Below are 18,366 nucleotides of genomic sequence, written 5' to 3'. Positions count from 1 at the left end.
AACGTGAAAAGGAGAAGAGCATTTCCAGTGCTCCGCAAGCTCACTATGTCTCAGGAATTATTATGAAATGCATGTCTTCTGGACGTTGCATCATTCATTCAATGACAATGCATTACTCATTCAACAGAAACCGATCCCTTATTGAGTACGCGACGGCAGGGCACCCTGCGGGAGCTCACACACACACACACACACACACACCCCAACTGCAGCCTGCCCCAGAATCCGTTTGCTGGGGAGGGCACCCTCTCGCCCTGCCTCCATCAGACCCTGAACCGAAAGACAGCAGGCAGTACAATTCAGAAAGGGGCACAGCGCTCCGCTTGCAAAGGCCTCCTTGCAAGTGTGGACCGGCACCCCGTGGCATCACCTTCGAGCTCGTTAGAAATTCAGGTTCAATCTCGTTGCGCTGGGCGGGGACGGATCGCGGGTCCCAGCCCTTGCAAGGTCCGTGGCGGGTCGGAGCGCCCCACGGCGCCGGCAGCACACGCCGGATGGAGCCCGTTAAAGGACCGGCGCGCTCGGCACGCCGGCGCCACGGACCCGGGAAGGCTTGGCGGTGTCCACGGAACCGAGGTCGCCAGTGACCACCTGGCTAATGGGCCGCCCGCTCCCTCACCACTCACGGGGACAGTCACACCCTGAGCAATCCCCGCCCCCCGCCCAGGAACTAGCCTTCCCAGAGAACGCCGCTGCAGAACCCAAACCTACCCCGGGAGACACCAGGCCCTGGAGAGGGCAGTTTTGCAGGTCCTAGCAGTTCCCCTCCTAGCCGCTGGGGGACACTAGTCACCAATCTCTTTCCCAGTTTCCTCTTCTCGTTCAAACCCAGCGCCTCTCTCGCGCCAAGAGACGATCGGTCTCGCGAGATCTCTCGTAAACTTACAGAACCGGAAGTAGCGTGTAGCTCTCTTCCCTTTTGCGGCCATCGCTGGAGCTGCAGCGGGTGAGTTTTCGCCCGCCGAGCGCGAGTAATCCGTAGCCATCCGTTGGCGGGCGTGCTGTCTTTTGGCGCTAGGGGCCCGATACTCTCCCGGCGAACGAGTAGCGCCGAGGGAGAGGGGCTAGGATGGTCCCCAGCCTGTCTTCCTCTTAATTCCAGGGGCGGCCGACTCGGGAAGGGACGAGAGGGGTTTGGGAACTCGGAATCGGAGCCCTGAGAGGAGGGGTTCTGCGCAGATGGTTCAAGTCTATTCAGTGTCGTTTCTTAAAGGAGAGCCTCGAAATAACTTTGGCAAAGCCAGGGAACTTGCAGGCCGCGCTCGTTAGAAGGTTTTCTTGGACCCGAGATGTGCAGCGTTTCCCAGGTTTGGGGAGAACGGAGCTAAATGTGTTCACGTCCGAGTCCGTAGGGTATTGGCTTTGGTTGGTCTTTGTAAAGCGTAGTGTTGTAATTGAGTTATCGGACCGCTTTGTCTTCATCAGAGATACAAGTCCTGTCTTAAGTTCCTTACCCGATATTTCAGGTGCTTGGAGGCTGTGAACTAAAATAAAAGCTTAAGAACTAAAACAAGTCTGTTACTAATGGAAAATCGTTTGTCGGGGGCGCCTGGGTGACTCAGTAGGCTAAGCGACTTGGGCTCAGGTCATGATCTCACTGCTAGTGGGTTTGATCCCCGCGTGGGGCTCTGTGCTGACAGCTCAAAGCCTGGAGCCTGCTTGGGATCCTGTGTCTCCCTCTCCCCGGCTTGCGCTCTGTCTTGCAAAAATGAGTAAACGTTTAAAAAACAAAACAAAACTCTTTGTCCCATAAACGAACATAGAAAGTACAACAGTTTCTGTGGGCTTCCTGAGACTTCAAGATGAAATTGTTGGGAATGTCACTTGTTGGGACGCTGAATGAGATTTGAGCATTTAAGGGTTTAAGCCTCTTTTCACTCTCTCTTTAGCCAACATGAAGTTCAATCCGTTTGTGACCTCCGATCGGAGCAAGAACCGTAAAAGGCATTTCAATGCACCTTCGCACATTCGCAGGAAGATTATGTCCTCCCCTCTTTCCAAAGAGCTACGACAGAAGTACAACGTTCGATCCATGCCCATCCGGAAGGACGACGAAGTACAGGTATGTGCTGTGCCTGGGTGTCTTGGCAGATACCCCCACACCTGGCATAGAAGAGGGATCATCTACTGAGAAAGATGCACTTGAGACCGTGCTCCCCAGAGCAGGATTGCACAAGGGCACTAAGAACCCAAACAGGAAAAAAAGAGCAATTGTCCCAAGTATCAGAAAGCGGAAAGGTGGTTCGGAACCAGAGCATTACCCCGCGGTTCTCTTTTTCTCGGTGCGTTTGGTCATTGAAGAGGCTGTCGAGGGTCCAGATACAGAAGCTGTAACTGAACCGTAGTCTTCTCTGGTGGTTTCACATTTATAGGTGAATATCTTGCCAAATCTATTTAAGCGAACGTTTCTGTGAACGTTATTTAGCTGGAACATGCCGCTGTCGATTGCAAGATTTTAGGCCGTCTCTAAAGCAACTCGCCTGTCCCCCGTACTATTTGATGAGGTTAATACCCATTTAAAGATGAAGCCAGTTCCCAAGTAGTGGTGCAGGTTGCGAACAGCCCCTGGTTGCTACTGGGCTGGTGCTAGAATTGCCTCTAGATTTGGGAGGTGGTCTTCTCTGTTGAGATCATCTTCATGCGAGAAGATGTGCTTCTGGAAAGAAATCTCTGGTTTCTTTCAGAAGCACTTTGGGTTGCTTCCTGGCGAACAGGATCTTAGGACTACCGGGTAGGACGCTGTTAAACTTTGGGAAAGAATTGAGTTTTTTCCCATGTATTTGCTGCTGCCTACTCTGTTACCGGGTGGGACACTTTATTGGGTTGTGAATTAAATCTTGTGGCCTCTCGCTTCCTCTGAGATGGAGTAAAGTTCCTTGTGGTCACCCAGCTACAAAAAGCCTAAGTGGACTTGTTTTTAACCTACCAAGCCCACCACTGCAGACCATCAGTTGATGGGCGTACTGTCCATCACAAGGCGTATATGGGGGCAGGGTTTATTTGCAGGCTAATTAAAGCCAGAGAGAATTACTCCCGTGTTTCCAGTAACCATTACATCTTTCAAAACTGAAGGGTCTTATAGATCTGAGAGAGTGAATGACATTTACGTGATTTAGTTTTCCTGATTTGCAAGGTTGACTTTCTTAATATTTCTGTCATTCGTGAATTTGTATTTAGGTTGTGCGAGGACACTACAAAGGTCAGCAGATTGGCAAAGTGGTCCAGGTTTACAGGAAGAAATACGTCATCTACATTGAACGAGTACAGCGAGAGAAGGCCAATGGCACAACTGTCCACGTGGGCATCCACCCCAGCAAGGTGGGTGTTTCTGAGAATGCCTGAGAGAAGGAAATTACGGCAAGTGTTGGCAGGTGGGACTGCTTGTTTGCAGAGCAATCCCATAGAAATAGACTCCTGATTTTAGAGGTTCTAGAAACCAGTCTTAGGGCAAATACCATATTTGAATGGAGTCCTGGAAACCAGTCTAAAATTTTTTATGAGTTCAAGTTGTTTTTAACAGTCATTTTGTATATTTAATGTACCTTTTGGTCAGTAGCAATTAGTAAACTGATCAGTCTGACAACAAAATTTAAAATCAAGAAATGGGTTATTTTTATTTTATTTTTTAATGTTTATCTTGAGACAGAGAGTGAGCAGGGGAGGGGCAGAGAGAGGGAGACAGAATCCCAAGCAGTCTCCGCACTGTCCCCGCAGAGCCCAGTGTGGGGCTCGAACTCACAAACGGTAAGATGGTGACCTGAGCAGAAATCAAGAGTCAGATGCTTAACTGATTGAGCCATCCAGGCGCTGCTAGGAAATAGGGTAATTTTTAGATTAAATGGAGCTGATCCCCTATTTGTTTTTACATATTAAAGTGGAGTCAGTATGGCAAGTTCACAGCCTTGCAGAGATTTCATACATTTACAAATGGGGAAGAAAACTGGAGCACAGAAGCTAAGATCTCCTGGATGGTGATAGTGTCTGAGCCAGGATAGAAAATCCAGTCTGTTAATAACCCATAACAGGTGCCTGTCTGGAACTTGGATGTGAATTCTCTGATCCAGCAGTCTCTGACTGATCTCTCTTTTAAGAGAGAGCAAGCCAGGGAGGGGCAGAGAGAGGGAAAAAGAATTCCAAGCAGGCTCTGCACTGGCAGCAAAGAGCCTGACGTGGGGCTCGAACTCACAGAGATAGGACCTGAGCCGAAATCAAGAGTCGGCCACTTAACTGACTGAGCTACTGATGGCTCCCCAGTTTTGTGTTTTTTGTTTTGAAACATTTTATGTTGCCACCATAAATCTCTTTTTCAAACTACAGGAAAGTTGAAAGACTGGTGTGGTAAAATTCCTGTATATCTTTCACCTGGAATTCACTATAAATGTCTTCCCGCATTTTCTTTACCCCTCTTCAACACCCCCAGTGGATTACAAGCGTCTTGACACATCCTCGCATGTTCTCTTAAGAGCAAGGACTTTCTCATTTTCTAACCTTCGCCAGTCATATGTGCATCTGGAAAGAAACCTCTGGGTTTCTTTCGGAAACACTCTGGGTTGCCTCCTGGTGAACAGGATCGCTAGGACTACCCGGACTGTTAAACTTTGGGAAAGAGTTGGGTTCTTTGCCACGTGTATTTGCTGCTGCCTACTCTGGCAGGCAGGCAGACCTGGATTCCAGGTGAGGAAATCTTGGTCTTTTCAAGGTAGCACAGCTGAGGACATACCCACTTCCTCGCTGTGGCGCGGTGATCACCTTCATGTCTTTAGTTCCGCCTGGGGACGTCACACATACAAAGGCAGGTGACTCCAACCCACACCTCAGCATCCAGTGGCCTAGTTTGCATTTCAGCTTGGCTTTCTGATTGATGACCTCAGACCTAATGTGTTTAAACTTCTGACTTGGTTCACAGTTTGCCGCCATCACCGTGTAGGGCAGCTCTGTCCTCCCAACTGCTCAGGACGAAAATGTCATTTATTATTTTACACCCCCCTGTCTGTTCTATCCAGAATCCTGTCTGTTCCCGTCAGAGTGGCCTTTTGGTTTCTATTTTTATAGAAGTTTGTTTATTTTGAGGGAGAGAGAATCCCCAGCAGGCTCCCCACCGTCCGTGCAGAACCCAGTGTGGGGCTAGAACTCACAAACCATGAGATCATGACCCAAGCCTAAATCAAGAGTCGGACGCACTCAGGTGCCCCAGAGTGGCCTTTTTTTTTTTTTTTTTTATGTTTATTTATTTTTGAGACGGAGAGAGACAGAGCATGAATGGGGTGGGGTCAGAGAGAGGGAGACACAGAATCTGAAACAGGCTCCAGGTTCTGAGCTGTCGGCACAGAGCCTGACGCGGGACTTGAACTCACGGACCACGAGATCATGACCTGAGCCGAAGTCGGCCGCTTAACCGACTGAGCCACCCAGGCGCCCCCAGAGTGGCCTTTTAAGACCTTACTCGATCCCCTCAGCAGCCGCTTGTAGACGTCCACTCTTCGTGATCTAGTCTGCTGGCCTCCTTGCTCGTATGGCCGAACTGCTCACAGCGTGTCTGCTGTGAGCAGCATCACCTGGCCGCCTGATGAGAGTTCCAGATTCTGTTCCAGGTCTACTGGGGCAGCACCATTAATCTGTTTTCACAAGCTCTCCAGTTGATTCTTAGACACACTTAAGATTGAGAAACATGTACGTATAAACCTTTTAAGTTCTGCCTTTGGACCTTTGGACTTGCTGTACTGTTACCAGAATCGCTCTTCACTTTACCCCCTTTTTCTCCAGGTGTTTATCTTTTCTGTTTGTTTTTTATTGGAATCTATTGGGTGTCTGGATGGCACAGTTGGTTAAGCATCCAGTTGATTTCAACTCGGGTCATGATCTCATGGTTCGGGAGTTTGAGCTGGCAGCTCACAGCCCATTTGGTCTTCTCTCGCTCCCTCTCTCTGCCTTTCCACTGCTCACACGTGCCCTTAAAAATAAGTAAGCGTTAAAAAAATAAAATATATTTGGCAGAATATGTAAATTCAAGGTGTATGAGCTATTAGTTTGATAGCTTTATGTATAATATGATTGCCATTGTAGCAATAACGAGCACCTCTGTGTGGTGCATAGCTATCCTTTTTAGTAATTGGAGTAACTAAGTTCTAGTCTCTTAGCAAGTTTGGTGATTATGATGCAGTATTGTGTAGAGATCACTGTGCTGTACATTGTATCTCTAGGGGGTTACTGTTGTAACTTTGTACCCTTAACATCTATCCTGTCTCCTATCCCTTGGTGACCACCATTTTATTCTGATTTTACAATTCCACATGCTCGTGAGCCATACAGTACAGGTCTCTGACTTCTCTCACCGTAATGTGTTCAAGTTTTCAAGTGTCTGTTTGAATGGAGCCTTACCAGTAGGGCCTTGTTTGACCACCCTGTGACTTAGCCTGTTTGCCAGCATTCCTTAGCCTCCCCACGTTGCCCGGTTTTTCTCTATGTCAGAGTCTGATATACATTCACTTAATTTGTTTTCTCTCTCCCCATACTAAAATACAAGCTCTCTGATGGCAGAGTTTCTCTTTTCGGTCATTGTACTGTGTTTGCAAACCTGGTTCAGTGCCCTTTACCCCTTTCCCTCACCTTCCTTCATAAAACTAAAATTTATCGTAACCTGGAGGTCTTTAACAATTAGATCTGTTGAAACAAGGTCCGTACTATGATTTTGTGGGTTGAAGCGTGAGTAGGGGCTACGTTTCCAACTTTATGATTCTGAGGTTATAATAGAAACAAAAATACGTATGGTTAGCTTGTGAAACTAGTAACTATTTAAAGCTTAGAAATGTTTCTGTTTTTCTGCAGGTGGTTATCACTAGACTAAAACTGGACAAAGACCGCAAAAAGATCCTTGAACGCAAAGCCAAATCTCGCCAAGTAGGAAAGGAAAAGGGCAAATATAAGGAAGAAACGATTGAGAAGATGCAGGAATAAAGTAATCTTATATTCAACTTTAAATAAAAACTGATAAAATGATGAGCCTTTAATTTCTGTGTGGTGCCTGGAGATAACTACCTACTTCACAGGGGACCCATTTTCAGGGAAGTTAGGTGGCATTTGCCATCTGGAGGCAGGCCGCCCCTATCTTGGGGCTTGATTTACTGTTTGGGTTTTTTCATGTGAGCATCAGTTCTTTTAACAACTGGGATTTAACAATATTCTGAAATCAGGACTGCTAAGGTAGTGATTTTTTCTTTTCTTTCTTTTTTTTTTTTTTTCTGGAGTTGGCTCCATGCCCAGCATGTGGCTGGAACTCAGCCCTGAGATAGTCACTCTGCATGGACTGAGCCAGCCCGGGGCCCCTCTTCATTTTTACAGCAAGCAGTGTTTGGGGGACATCATGGCTCATTGAGAAGAAGGCCTAGATAGGAAGCTATGTGAGATCCTGCCTCTTGAACCTGTCTCCTGTTATGTGCACGTCTATGTTGTAGTAGCCTACTTTTAAATTTTTTTCCTAAAAGTTAGATTGCCATTGGATTGAAAGTCTTGTCAGGAGGACAGGAGCTGCTAGGCTTTCCCAGCAGCGTCCAGCCCCCTGCCCCAGGCTGTTCCCCTACAGTGAGAAGCTACAGGATCCCTGGCATGCCCGCGGGCCCCTTTTACCAACCTGTTTTAATGCACTGGTGCCGCACGGAAGGGGGCCGTTACATCAGAGTCTAACGAAACAAATCTTCAGGTTGCAGTTAGAAGTAAGCGCTGTCCATCTGAATGAAACGCAGGTTCTCGCGACCACGTAAATAGGTGGAGGCACTGCAGACACGGACGCCTCTGCCCTCATTTTAGATTAAGCTGCCGGACTCTGAATGCTGACGGCAAGTTGACTTCGCGAGTTGCAGGCTTTGCAACAACGTGGGAAAATAACCGGTTTTGCCGCGGGGGACCGGGCTCCGTGGCTTGTTCTGCCAAGGTCACGCGCATGCCGGCCTCGCGTATCCCTAGTCCCCGCCACTTCCCAACGACAGGCGGGGCAGGACGCTCGCGAGCCCCCGTCCCGAGCGTGGAAAGGGTGCCGGCCGGCCCGCGGCGTCAAGGGCGGGGCTTCCGGCCGGCGCGGAGCAGCTTCCGGGGCGAGCGGCTTGAGGGACCGACTGGGCACGCGCGGGCGGGAGGAGAGACCGCGGCTGGACGCGGGGTGGGCGGTCCCCGACGCCGCGGCCCCAGGCATATACCCCTCACCGCCCGGGCGTCCCGTCCTCCCCTCTGGCCTCGCGGGATTGGCGGGGCGGGTCCGCGGCCGGGCCCGGGAGGGGCGGAGCCCGCGGGAGTGCGGGGAGGAAGGCCGCGCAGGGGTAGGTGGTGCCCGAACCAGGTCCCAGGAGGAGGTGGAGTGTCCGTGTTGGAAGGTGCGGGGACACTGGGCTTAGCGCTTTATCCGGCGTTACCGCCGAGTCTTCATCCGGAAACTGGCACCTCCGCTGTGACGGTGGAGGACACCGAAACCTCAGTAACTGCGGGAGGCAGACACACAGCGAGTGGTAGAGTCCTAAATTGAATTCCCACGCCGCCCTCTGCACGGCCTCGCCGCTGCACCCGGACGGGAAGTGTTTGCAAACGTCCTTTATCTTTTGTCTCGGCTTTGTATTCCTTGGCGCTCCGAGCGAAAATACCTAGGTGGATGGCCCAGCTCCTACCTGCTAGGTTGCGTATACCTGAACCAGTCGCTACAAATACAAAGCGAAGGGCTCCGCTGAGTGCCCCGCCCCCAGGGAGGGGGGCGTGGCCATTAGCTGGAGTTGCCGAATGCGTCGGGAAGCAGGCCGTTTTGAGCTGGGGGTGACCCGGAAGATCAGTGAAGGGACGTTCCAGATCTGGGGCGCCAAAGCAAAGACTCACAGGTGGGTGAGGAAGGGAGGTGTTTCCAGTTTTCTCTAACCAAAGGTCATTTATCAGTTTTCCCCCAACAGGCACAGATCGCACCGGGAAGCTGAACACAGTCCTTTCATGCTGCCGTGGAACGGGTGTTGAAAACCCAGATAGCCGCAGGGATGGGCAGATAAGCTGAACAAGGTAGCAGGTGGCTTAGGGACCCTGAGAAACAGGAGCGTGCAGACTGTTTAACGGGAGCTGCTGTCTCCACTCCAGCCAGTTGTTGCCAAGCAGCAAAGTTCCCAGCGTATCCAGATCTTCCCGTTTTCCAAGCACATCAGTCAAGATGCTTCTGTGAAATCCCTCAATCTCTAAGTATAGGTAAATCGTTCTAATTAAAAAAAAAAAAGTACACTGGGTAGACTAACCAAAGTAAGTCTGTTAGCCAAATGTGGTTTTTGGGCTGTGCCTCAGAATTTCTTGCTATAGTGTAAGGACCGTATCTCATATTAAAGACTGAGATTTTGCATCTTTTGATTATAAATTGTTTCCAGCCTGTCTTCTTTCTTTTACAAGTTGGAAATGAGGCCCTTCCTTCCTTTGCAGTCCCCTGAAGGGCCTCCTACAGCTGCCAGTGCAGCCACTCAATTTCGGAGAGACGCTGGTTTCAGTGAGGAGTCTGGAAGGCACTTTACTGGATGCCGTTGAATATCTTGCGGTTTTCAGGTCTGTTCTAAGGACCACTAAGGCTGTGAGACGACAACAGATACTCCTTCAGAAACAAAACGCCATGTCCGGGATTAAATGAGACTGGTAGATGAAGCAAACTTTGTTTTACTGCAGAACTTCTCAGAGCCTTTAGAACATCATCGTATACTGAGGATCTTGAGTTCAGGCTCAAACAGCACTCGCAAACGTTCTATTTTTTCACTACTAAAATGTGTGTCTTCCACATGTTTTAATTTGGATGTGTTCATTTAATAAAGGTTCTCTGTTTTTCCGCTCAAAGGAAGGCCATCAGTAAGGCAGTGGTTTTGTTGTCAGTAATGTCTTAGAATCAGGAGTGTTCCATGGTCAACCAGTGATGCTGAGCGAGGGAGTTTGAAGCCTTTTTAGTGGAGAACCTTCAGGACCTCGGCTCAGCTAAGACCCTTGCTCAGAGCTCTGAACCCTTTTCATCTTTCTCTGCTTTTCAGGATTCTGCCCTATCCCTCAGCTCTGCATTTGATGGCTGGGATCCTGGGGATCTTGTTTTCCTCTGACTGTTGGGATTCCTGTTACCATCATATGAATTCTTCCCCCGGCCACATCACCATCCCACCATCTGGAGTTGTGCTAAGGAATCTGGGTTTAGACACCTGAGTATCAAGTTCTGTCCCTGAGGAATTCTCCGACCTTGGTGGACTGTGGACTCTGTTTGGGGTATCTCTTTTTGGCATGATACTCTCCTGACAAATCTGTACATAACGTATAGTATTTCCATTTCTGGAAACACCCTGCTGCCTCAATTCAGAGCCATCAAGCCTGTACCCGAAAGTGTCTCCCAGCCTTGGGAGCACCCAGGTTCATTTGGACTCACTGTTTTTGTTTTTTTTTTTTTTTTTTTCCCGGAAATATGTGGCTCTCAGCTCAGGCAATGTCAAAACAGCCCAGGCCTACAGACCTCCCAGGAGGGCAGAACTTTTTTTTCTTACCCACGAAGCAGGAGTCACATGATTGGATAGGAGACCTTGTCTTTATTTCTGGGATCTTCCGTATAATATTCACATGACTCACGTGCCAAGTCATTTATGCTGGCGTGGCTTCATTCCAGGTACCCTCCGCTCTCCCTTCCCCAGTCCCGATGTGGCTGCCAGGAATGGTCCCTGTGGCTGCAGCTGGCATTATCTCAAGAGGTAGCGACCTTTGGCGGGCATGACCGAGGACTAAAGGTGTTTGGAAGCCTCTGGAAGGACTGCTGAAGGGTGCAGGGACACAATGCTGGACAATTATGAGAATGTGGTCACTCGGGGTAAGGACTCAGACTCTTCATTCGCTAATCCTGTGTATGGTTAACGGGAAAACCATCGTAAAATTTCTTACCACCTTCTCCTCGATTCTCCTAAAGTGAGGACAGGCTCTTGGGCCACAAGAAACTGATTATGTTGATTGTGGAAAGGCTGAAGAGCCCTCTCTGCCGTGAACTTCAAGTTCAAAGTTTGCTGTTATCGTGTGATAACCTTCTAGCAATGTTCTCCTGTTTATATTATTTAAAAAAAATTTTTTTAAACATTTATTTATTTTTGAGAGACAGAGAGGGACAGAATACAAGCCGTGGAGGGTCAGAGAGAGACGGAGACACAGGATCTGGAGCAGGCTCCGGGCTCTGAGCTGTCAGCACAGAGCCTGATGCGGGGCTTGAACTCACGGACTGTGAGATCGTGACCTGAGCCGAAGTCAGATGCTCAACTGACTGAGCCACCCAGGCGCCCCTCCTGTTTATATTATTTTAAAAGTTACTGAGGGAGGGGCGCCTGGGTGGCTTAGTTGGTTAAGTGTCCAACTTCGGGTCAGGTCATGATCTCATGATTCATGGGTTCGAGCCCCGCGTCGGGCTCTGTGCTGACAGCTCAGGGCCTGGGGCCTGCTTTGAATTCTGTGTCTCCCTCTTTCTCTGCTGATCCCCTGCTTGCACTCTGTCTCTCTCTCAAAAATAAATAAGCATAAAAAGTTTTTTAAAAACAAACAAAAAAAGCTACCGAAGGAAGGTATTAGTCCACTGCCCTTAAGCATTTCCATTTATCCTGTCTCCTGTTCAATTAATGAAGACCAGTTAATCAGGTTTCCCCGTATGAGCTAACAGTTTCATTTGTTCTGTTTGCCTGAAGTCTAAAATTACTACGTATTTGCGTATATATCTTACTGATTTAAAATTCTTTTGACATGCCCTGGTTTTGGATGGTCTTCGTTGGCTTTTTAATTTTTTTTTTAATTTTGAGAGACAGAGAATCTCAGGCAGTCTCCATGCACAGCACAGAGCCCAGTGTGGAGCTCTATCCCACTACTGTGAGTTCATGGCCTGAGCCGAAATCAAGAGTCAGACGCTTAACCGACTGAGCCACCCAGGCGCCCCTTGCTTGGCTTTTTAGTTGCCTTTTTCTGTTACTGCTTTGTATTATTATCGTGTTATCTTTCTTCTATGTAGTCGTCTTCAAATATCAGATGGAAGAATGCAGAACTCTGGAGGGAGAGTCTTCCAGATGGAATATCAGTGAATTGAACTCTGTTTCTTTCTCCCTTTCCTAGGATCCTTCTTACAGCTCTCCATGATGCCCCAGAAAGCTGGAAATGACTCCCCTGGTGTTTCCAGCACAAGTGAAACGGAAATGGAGATAAGTGACATGAGAGAAAAGTTTCTTACAAGTGTGACAAAGTTAGTAGAAAGCAAAAGTTACAACAGCAAGGTGTTTTCCAAAGAAAAGTACTTTCAAACAATAAAGGAAGTCAAAGAAGCCAAGGAAAAGGGGAAGAAGTCATCACGCGACTACCGCCGCGCAGCAAAATATGACGTGATCTCTGTGCAAGGCACGGAGAAGCTAATAGAGGCCGCTCACAGGGAACGTGATCGAATACGGTATTACGTACATAAGGAAGAGTTGTTTGACATTCTTCACGACACACATCTCAATATTGGACACGGTGGGCGGACACGGATGCTCAAGGAGCTACAAGGAAAATACGGGAATGTCACCAAAGAAGTCATTGTCCTGTATCTGACACTCTGTAAACAGTGCCACCAGAAGAACCCAGTGCCCAAGAGAGGTCTTGCGCCCAAGCCCATGCCTTTTAAGGACGTCGACTCCAGATGCCAAGTTGAAGTATTTGACATGCAGTCAAATGCCGATGGTGAGTTCAAGTTTATTTTGTATTACCAGGACCACTCGACCAAGTTTATCATCTTACGACCGTTAAGAGCTAAACAGGCCCACGAGGTGGTCAGTGTCCTGTTGGATATTTTCACAATTCTCGGTACCCCTGGCGTGTTAGAATCTGACAGCGGTGTAGAGTTCACAAACCAGGTTGTTAATGAGCTCAATGAGGTATGGCCGGAGCTGAAGATCGTCTGTGGTCAGCACCGCCCTGGCCAAGGCCAGGGCTCCCTGGAGCGAGCGAGCCGTGACGTCAAGAACATGATACGTGCCTGGATGCGGAGTCACCGCTCACGCCGCTGGGCCGAAGGCCTGCGGTTTGTGCAGCTGGCGAGGAATCAGGTGTTCGACGTTTCCTTGCAGCAAAGTCCGTACGAAGCGATGTTTGGCTGTAAGGCCAAACTCGGCCTGTACTCCTCACACTTACCCCGCGAAACCGTGGCCGTCTTACAGACAGAGGAAGAGCTGGAAATTGCGGAAAAACAGCTAGAAAGCAGCCTTTGGATCAGGCAGGAAGAAAGGACTGAGATGGGAGCAGACAGATCTGACATGGATGAGGACATCGATCCCACGCCTCCGGAACCTACAGAGCCCGGCACCTCACAGGGGGCCCCAGGCCTCTTCTGCTGGTGAACGGGCGCCTGCTGGGTGCCGTCCAGCCATCTGAGAACTGGCGCCAGATTCCCCGGGGAAAGGAACATGAAGGCTGCGCTCTCCACAGTCGCTCACGTTGTCCACGGCAGTGCTTGCAACGAGGGGAAAAGCGGGCCGGGTCCGTAACAAATGACCACAAACTTGGCGGCTTAACAGGAACATACCCTTCGGCAGCTCTGGAGGCCAGAAGTTCAAGATCAAGGTGTCGGCAGGGCTTGTTGCTTCTGGAAGCTCGGAGAGAATCCGTCCCGTGCCTCTCTCCTCTCCCTGGTGGCCGCTGGCAGTCCTCTGCGTTCCTTGGCTTCCTCGAGTCTCTGCCTCGTCTTCACGTGGAGCTTCACCTGGCCTTTCCCCCTCTGTCTCTCTGCGATCTCCTTTTCTGTCTCTTAAAAGGACGCCACGGCATACCAACCCCATGCCATTGGATTTAAGGTCCTCCCCAATCAGGGATGATCTCCTCTCGACATCCTCACCTTAATTGTATCTGCAAAGACCCTTTGTCCAAGTGAGCTCCAATTCACGGGTGTTGGGGGTTTGGACTTGGACATACCTTTCTTGGGACACAGTTCTACCAACTACAGCCAGTAGAAGAGTATTTCTGCCTGCAGAACCTGAACCGATGGGGTCTTAAGTGTGGTGCCCTACGTACATCTAGTACGTATTCCTTCTGCCAAGCCCCCCTCCTCAGACAACATCCCGAAAGGTGGGGGCATCGGAGGAAGAGGTGTAGTGAGAAAAGAGGAGAGCGGCCACCTCGGCATCTGAGCTCTATTTCCTGCTTCAAGAAGAACTGTATGTGCCACCCCTGCTGTCACAATGGCATTAAGAACTTGTGATGGGGCACCTGGGTGGCTCCATTGGTTGAGCCTCTGACTTTGGCTCAGGTCGTGATCTCACGGTTCAACGCGGTTCGTGGGTTCAAGCCAGCGTCATTTATTTTTGGCTCTCAAAAATAAATGAACGTTGAAAAAAAATTTAACATGCAAAAAAAAAAAAAAAGGAAAAAAATGATTTGTGATAAAAGCGACATTCCGCATCTGTGGGGAGGAGTTATATTATTCAGTTAATGGTGCTGGATCAGTTAGCTATCCATCAGGGAAATGTGAAGCCTGATTCTTCAGCAAAACACAAAACTATAAAAATATGGGGGAGGGGAAAACAGAGGGTTTTTGTGATCTCGGGATGGAGAAAGCCTTTGCGAGCAACGCATGAACTTCAAACGCCATAAAAGAAAGTTAACCTACTTGCCCTAATGAACAGTTCAAATGGCTATGGAAAATAATGCCATTTGAAACATGAAAAGATAAATGATATCGGGAGAAAAAATTTGCAACACTTAAAACACGTAAGGCATTGATTTTTAAAAGCGTACTTAGAAATTATTAGTGAAAAGAGCAGCCAATAGAAAGCGAGCAAAGGCTAACCACGGAAGACAAATCAGCGGGTAGTTCTGCTTGATGCCGTGCCTGCGTGTGGCTGTGGTGTGATGGGAGACCCCGTGGCTTGGAATCAGATCCGGGCTGTCAGCTTAATGTTTATTTTGAGAGAGAAAGTGCCACGGGGGCAGAGAGAATCTCAGGCAGGGGGATTCGATCCGGGGTGCGATGCCACAACCGTGAGATCACGACCTGAGCCGAAATCAAGAGTCAAGACACTCAATCGACTGAGCCACCCAGGCGCCCCTGGGCTGTCTGTTTAAATGAAACAGACTCCAGTTATTTGAAGGTTTTTACTTTTTCCATTGTGCGCATGGGAGAAGGGAGAAGTGCCTGGTGCTTCTATATTTAACAAACCTGACTGGTAAGGAGATACAGTAATTGCTACATTATTTTCAAGGCAGCTGTATTCGTTTCCTGGGGCTGCCCTAACAAACGGGGGCAGGGGGGTGCTTCAACAACAGAAATGTATCGTGTCACAGTTCTGGAAGCCAGAAGTCCCAAGATCGAGGTGCCAGCAGGTTTGGTTCCTTCCCAGGGCCGTGAGGGAGACTTCGCGTCTCTCCTAGCTTCTGGTAGACTCGGGTGTTCCTTGACTTGCAGATGACATTCTCTCTGTGCCTTCACATTTGTGTGTGTCTGTCTCCCTCCGTGTCCAAGAGCCCCCGTCTTACGAGGACCCTGTTGTGTAGGATGAGGGCCCACCCTAGTGATGTCCTTTTAACTCCATCTTCTGCCTCCTTATTTGGAAATAAGGTCACATTCAAAAGTACTGGGAGGTATGACTGCAACCTTTTTGGGAGGGGTGAGGGGGACAGAGTTCAGCCTGTAGCAGCAACCAATCAGAAGGACTATCGATTTCAGAGGTAGTTTTTAGGAGAGGTAGCAACAATTTCTTAAGTCTCGGAAGGCTTACAAAGTCCCTGTGTTCAAATAACACTTGCAAGAGCAGATTATTTTAGCAGAAAACAGAAAAAAGTTGATAACCAGTTACCAACGTTCACACAAGTCTTGGTTTTGCACAGGAGAAGCCGATGGAGATTCTTAGGGAAGATACCTTGTCCAACTGGATTATTTGGCTCAGTTTTATGATGCAACATGGCACCTACCTCCACACCTAGTGGAGGGAGGGAATGTTGCCGTATCTTTCGGAGACTCTTCGTAACTTACGAAGACTTGCATTTTTCATGCTCATCTCTAGAATTCTGTTAAGAGGCCTGTGAAATTCCATTTTACTAGAAAATACAATGGAGAGTGGGCTAAAAACAATGTCACTTAACAGCCTCTTGAACTCCAAGCTTAACTGTGAAACGAAGCAGGTAATAATCCCAACCTCAGGTGCTCACTGCCCCTGGTACTACCATGGCGAGCCCTGAGTCCCGTACAGAATTGCTGAATCAGTATGTCGTACACCTGAAACGAGTGTCACATTGTAGGTTGATGATGCTTCAATTAAAAAAGTATTTGTGGGGGTGCCTGGGTGGCTTAGTCAGTTAGGCGTCCGACTTCAGCTCAGGTCCTGATCTCACAGTCCGTGAGTTCGAGCCCCACATCGAGCTCTGTGCTGAGAGCTCAGAGCCCGGACCCTACCGTCTCCCTCTCTCTCTGCCCCTCCCCCGCTCACTTTCTGTGTCTCAAAAATAAACATTGGAAAAAAAATTTTTAAGTATTTGTTGAACGATTATCCGCACCTCACAGAGCTGTGATGAGGTTTATAAGAGGGCATTATGGGTATTTGTCGGCACAGGGCTCAGTGCCCAGCCCTTGGCCACTGTCCCTCTGCCTGTTAGCATGCGTGGCCACATTCTCAAGCCACAGTTGGCCCTGGAGCACTGGCTCGGGATCTCCTTCACCCTTCGAGGTCGAGCGCACCCCTGCAGCTCTCCTACCCTCGGGTTCAGAAGTGCGGTGGCAAAAGCTATTCTGCTCAAGTACACTTTTGCCTTTCTGTGGGTTTTTAGGGTTTTTTTTTTTTTTTTTTTTTTTGGCAAGCTTTTTTGGTTTGTTTTTGGCAGCAAGAACATTTAACATGAGATCTACCCTCTTGACAAAATTTGTTAAGTGTGCAATATGCTATTGTTAACTAGAGGCAAGATGTACAGATCTCTAGAATGTAATCATCTTGCATAACTGAAACTTTATCCCCCCGCTGAATAGCAGCCCCCACTCCCCCTCCCCCCAATCCCTGGCGACCACCGTTCTGCCCTCTGCTTCTCTGTGTGTGACCATTTCGGGTACCTCGTATAAGCAGAATCATGCAGTATTTGCCTTTGTGTGACTGGCGTATTTAAACTTAATGCCCTCAAGGTTCATCCACATTGTCAACTATGGCAGGATGCTTCTTTTTGAGGCAGAATAAACCACTGCGGGTATACAGTACGTTTCTCTTTATCATTCATCCATCGGTGGACATTTGAGTTGTCTCCACATCTTGGCTGTCTTGAATAATACTGCAGTGAACTTGGGCGTGCAGATCTCTTTTTTCCAGATCGTGATTTCAACTCTTGGATAAATTTGTAGGAGTGGGGGCGCCTGGGTGGGCCAGTCTGTGCTGACAGCTCACAGCCTGGAGCCTGCTTCAGATCCTGTGTCCTCTCTCTCTGCCCCTCCCCTGCTTCTCTCTCTCTCTCTCTGAAAAATAAGCATTTAAAAGAAAATCTGTAGAAGTGGGATTGCTGGGCATATGCTATATCTGTATTTAATTTTTTTAGGAACCTGCGTGCTGTCTTCCACGGTGGCTACACACATCCAGTTTCTCTGCATGGTCACCAACACTTGTTACCTTTTGGGCTTTATCGATAATAACATTCCTAACAGGGTGGGGTGATACCTGCTTGTGGCCTTCACTTGCGTTTCCCTGGTGACCAGTGATGTTGGGCATCGTCTCATATACCTGTTGACCATTTGAATGCCTTTCTGGAGAAATGCCTGTTCGAGTCCTTGGCCTGTCTTTTTAATTGGGCTATTAGGGAGGTTTTTTTGCTTCGAGTTGAAGGCGCTGCTTACATCGTTTGGATATTAACCCTTTATCAGATACTTTCTTCCATTCCGTAGTTTGCCTTTTTTCTCAGGCCTCCGCTCTGCAGACACTTACGAGTTTGATGTAGTCTCCCTTGTCTATTTTTTGCTTTCGTTATCTGTGCTTTTGGTGTCCTACCCAAGAAATCACTGCCAAGTCCAATGTCACGAAGCGCTCCTTCTGTGTGTTCTTCTAGGAGCTTTCTAGTCCCGGGTCCGAACATTTACGTATTTAATCCATTCGTTTCTGCTATATATGTATTTTTTTGAGAGAGAGAGTAAGCAGGAGAGAGGGGCAGAGGGAGAGAAAGAATTATTAAGCAGGCTCCACACTCAGCACAGAGCCCAACCCTGGGATCATGACTTGGACCCAAATCAAGAGTCAGACACTCAAATGACTGAGCCACCGAGGGGCCCCGCTCACTTCTGCTCTTAACAGAGAAAAAAAACCACAAAAGCTTATTTTCCAGCAAGGCATTCCTCCCATGTGTGGAAATGCTTTAAACATTAGAAAGGGTTTCTAG

The 18,366-nt window shown here is 48.6% G+C and overlaps 2 protein-coding genes and 1 long non-coding RNA gene across 8 annotated transcripts in view; 2 read left to right on the top strand and 1 right to left on the bottom strand.

Annotated features, from left to right (window-relative positions):
• Window positions 1-7,961, bottom strand: part of LOC122206827 — a 34,501-nt gene extending 26,540 nt beyond the window's left edge. The window contains exon 1 of the long non-coding RNA XR_006196585.1: window positions 7,628-7,961. This is a non-coding gene — a long non-coding RNA (uncharacterized LOC122206827). The remainder of the gene's footprint in view (window positions 1-7,627) is intronic.
• Window positions 868-6,997, top strand: RPL26 (ribosomal protein L26). Its single transcript, XM_042916396.1, has 4 exons — window positions 868-946; window positions 1,890-2,062; window positions 3,178-3,318; window positions 6,826-6,997. The coding sequence occupies exons 2-4, from the start codon at window positions 1,895-1,897 to the stop codon at window positions 6,952-6,954; spliced, it is 438 nt and encodes a 145-aa protein (XP_042772330.1). The 5' UTR covers window positions 868-946; window positions 1,890-1,894; the 3' UTR covers window positions 6,955-6,997.
• Window positions 7,962-8,134: 173 nt separating the features above from the next.
• Window positions 8,135-14,291, top strand: KRBA2 (KRAB-A domain containing 2). 6 transcript variants are annotated; one of them, XM_042915835.1, is made up of 4 exons: window positions 8,135-8,309; window positions 8,911-9,207; window positions 10,023-10,837; window positions 12,112-14,291. In XM_042915835.1, the coding sequence occupies exons 3-4, from the start codon at window positions 10,804-10,806 to the stop codon at window positions 13,365-13,367; spliced, it is 1,290 nt and encodes a 429-aa protein (XP_042771769.1). In that variant the 5' UTR covers window positions 8,135-8,309; window positions 8,911-9,207; window positions 10,023-10,803; the 3' UTR covers window positions 13,368-14,291. The 6 variants fall into 6 exon arrangements, with proteins under 6 accessions (XP_042771769.1, XP_042771768.1, XP_042771766.1 ...); XM_042915834.1 differs by having other exon boundaries at window positions 8,135-8,363; XM_042915832.1 differs by having other exon boundaries at window positions 8,135-8,855; window positions 8,925-9,207.
• Window positions 14,292-18,366: the final 4,075 nt, after the last annotated feature.

This window comes from Panthera leo, chromosome E1 (genome assembly GCF_018350215.1).
Source record: "Panthera leo isolate Ple1 chromosome E1, P.leo_Ple1_pat1.1, whole genome shotgun sequence".
Taxonomy (NCBI): Eukaryota; Metazoa; Chordata; class Mammalia; order Carnivora; family Felidae; genus Panthera; species Panthera leo.
This window is presented reverse-complemented; position numbering and strand designations above follow the sequence as displayed.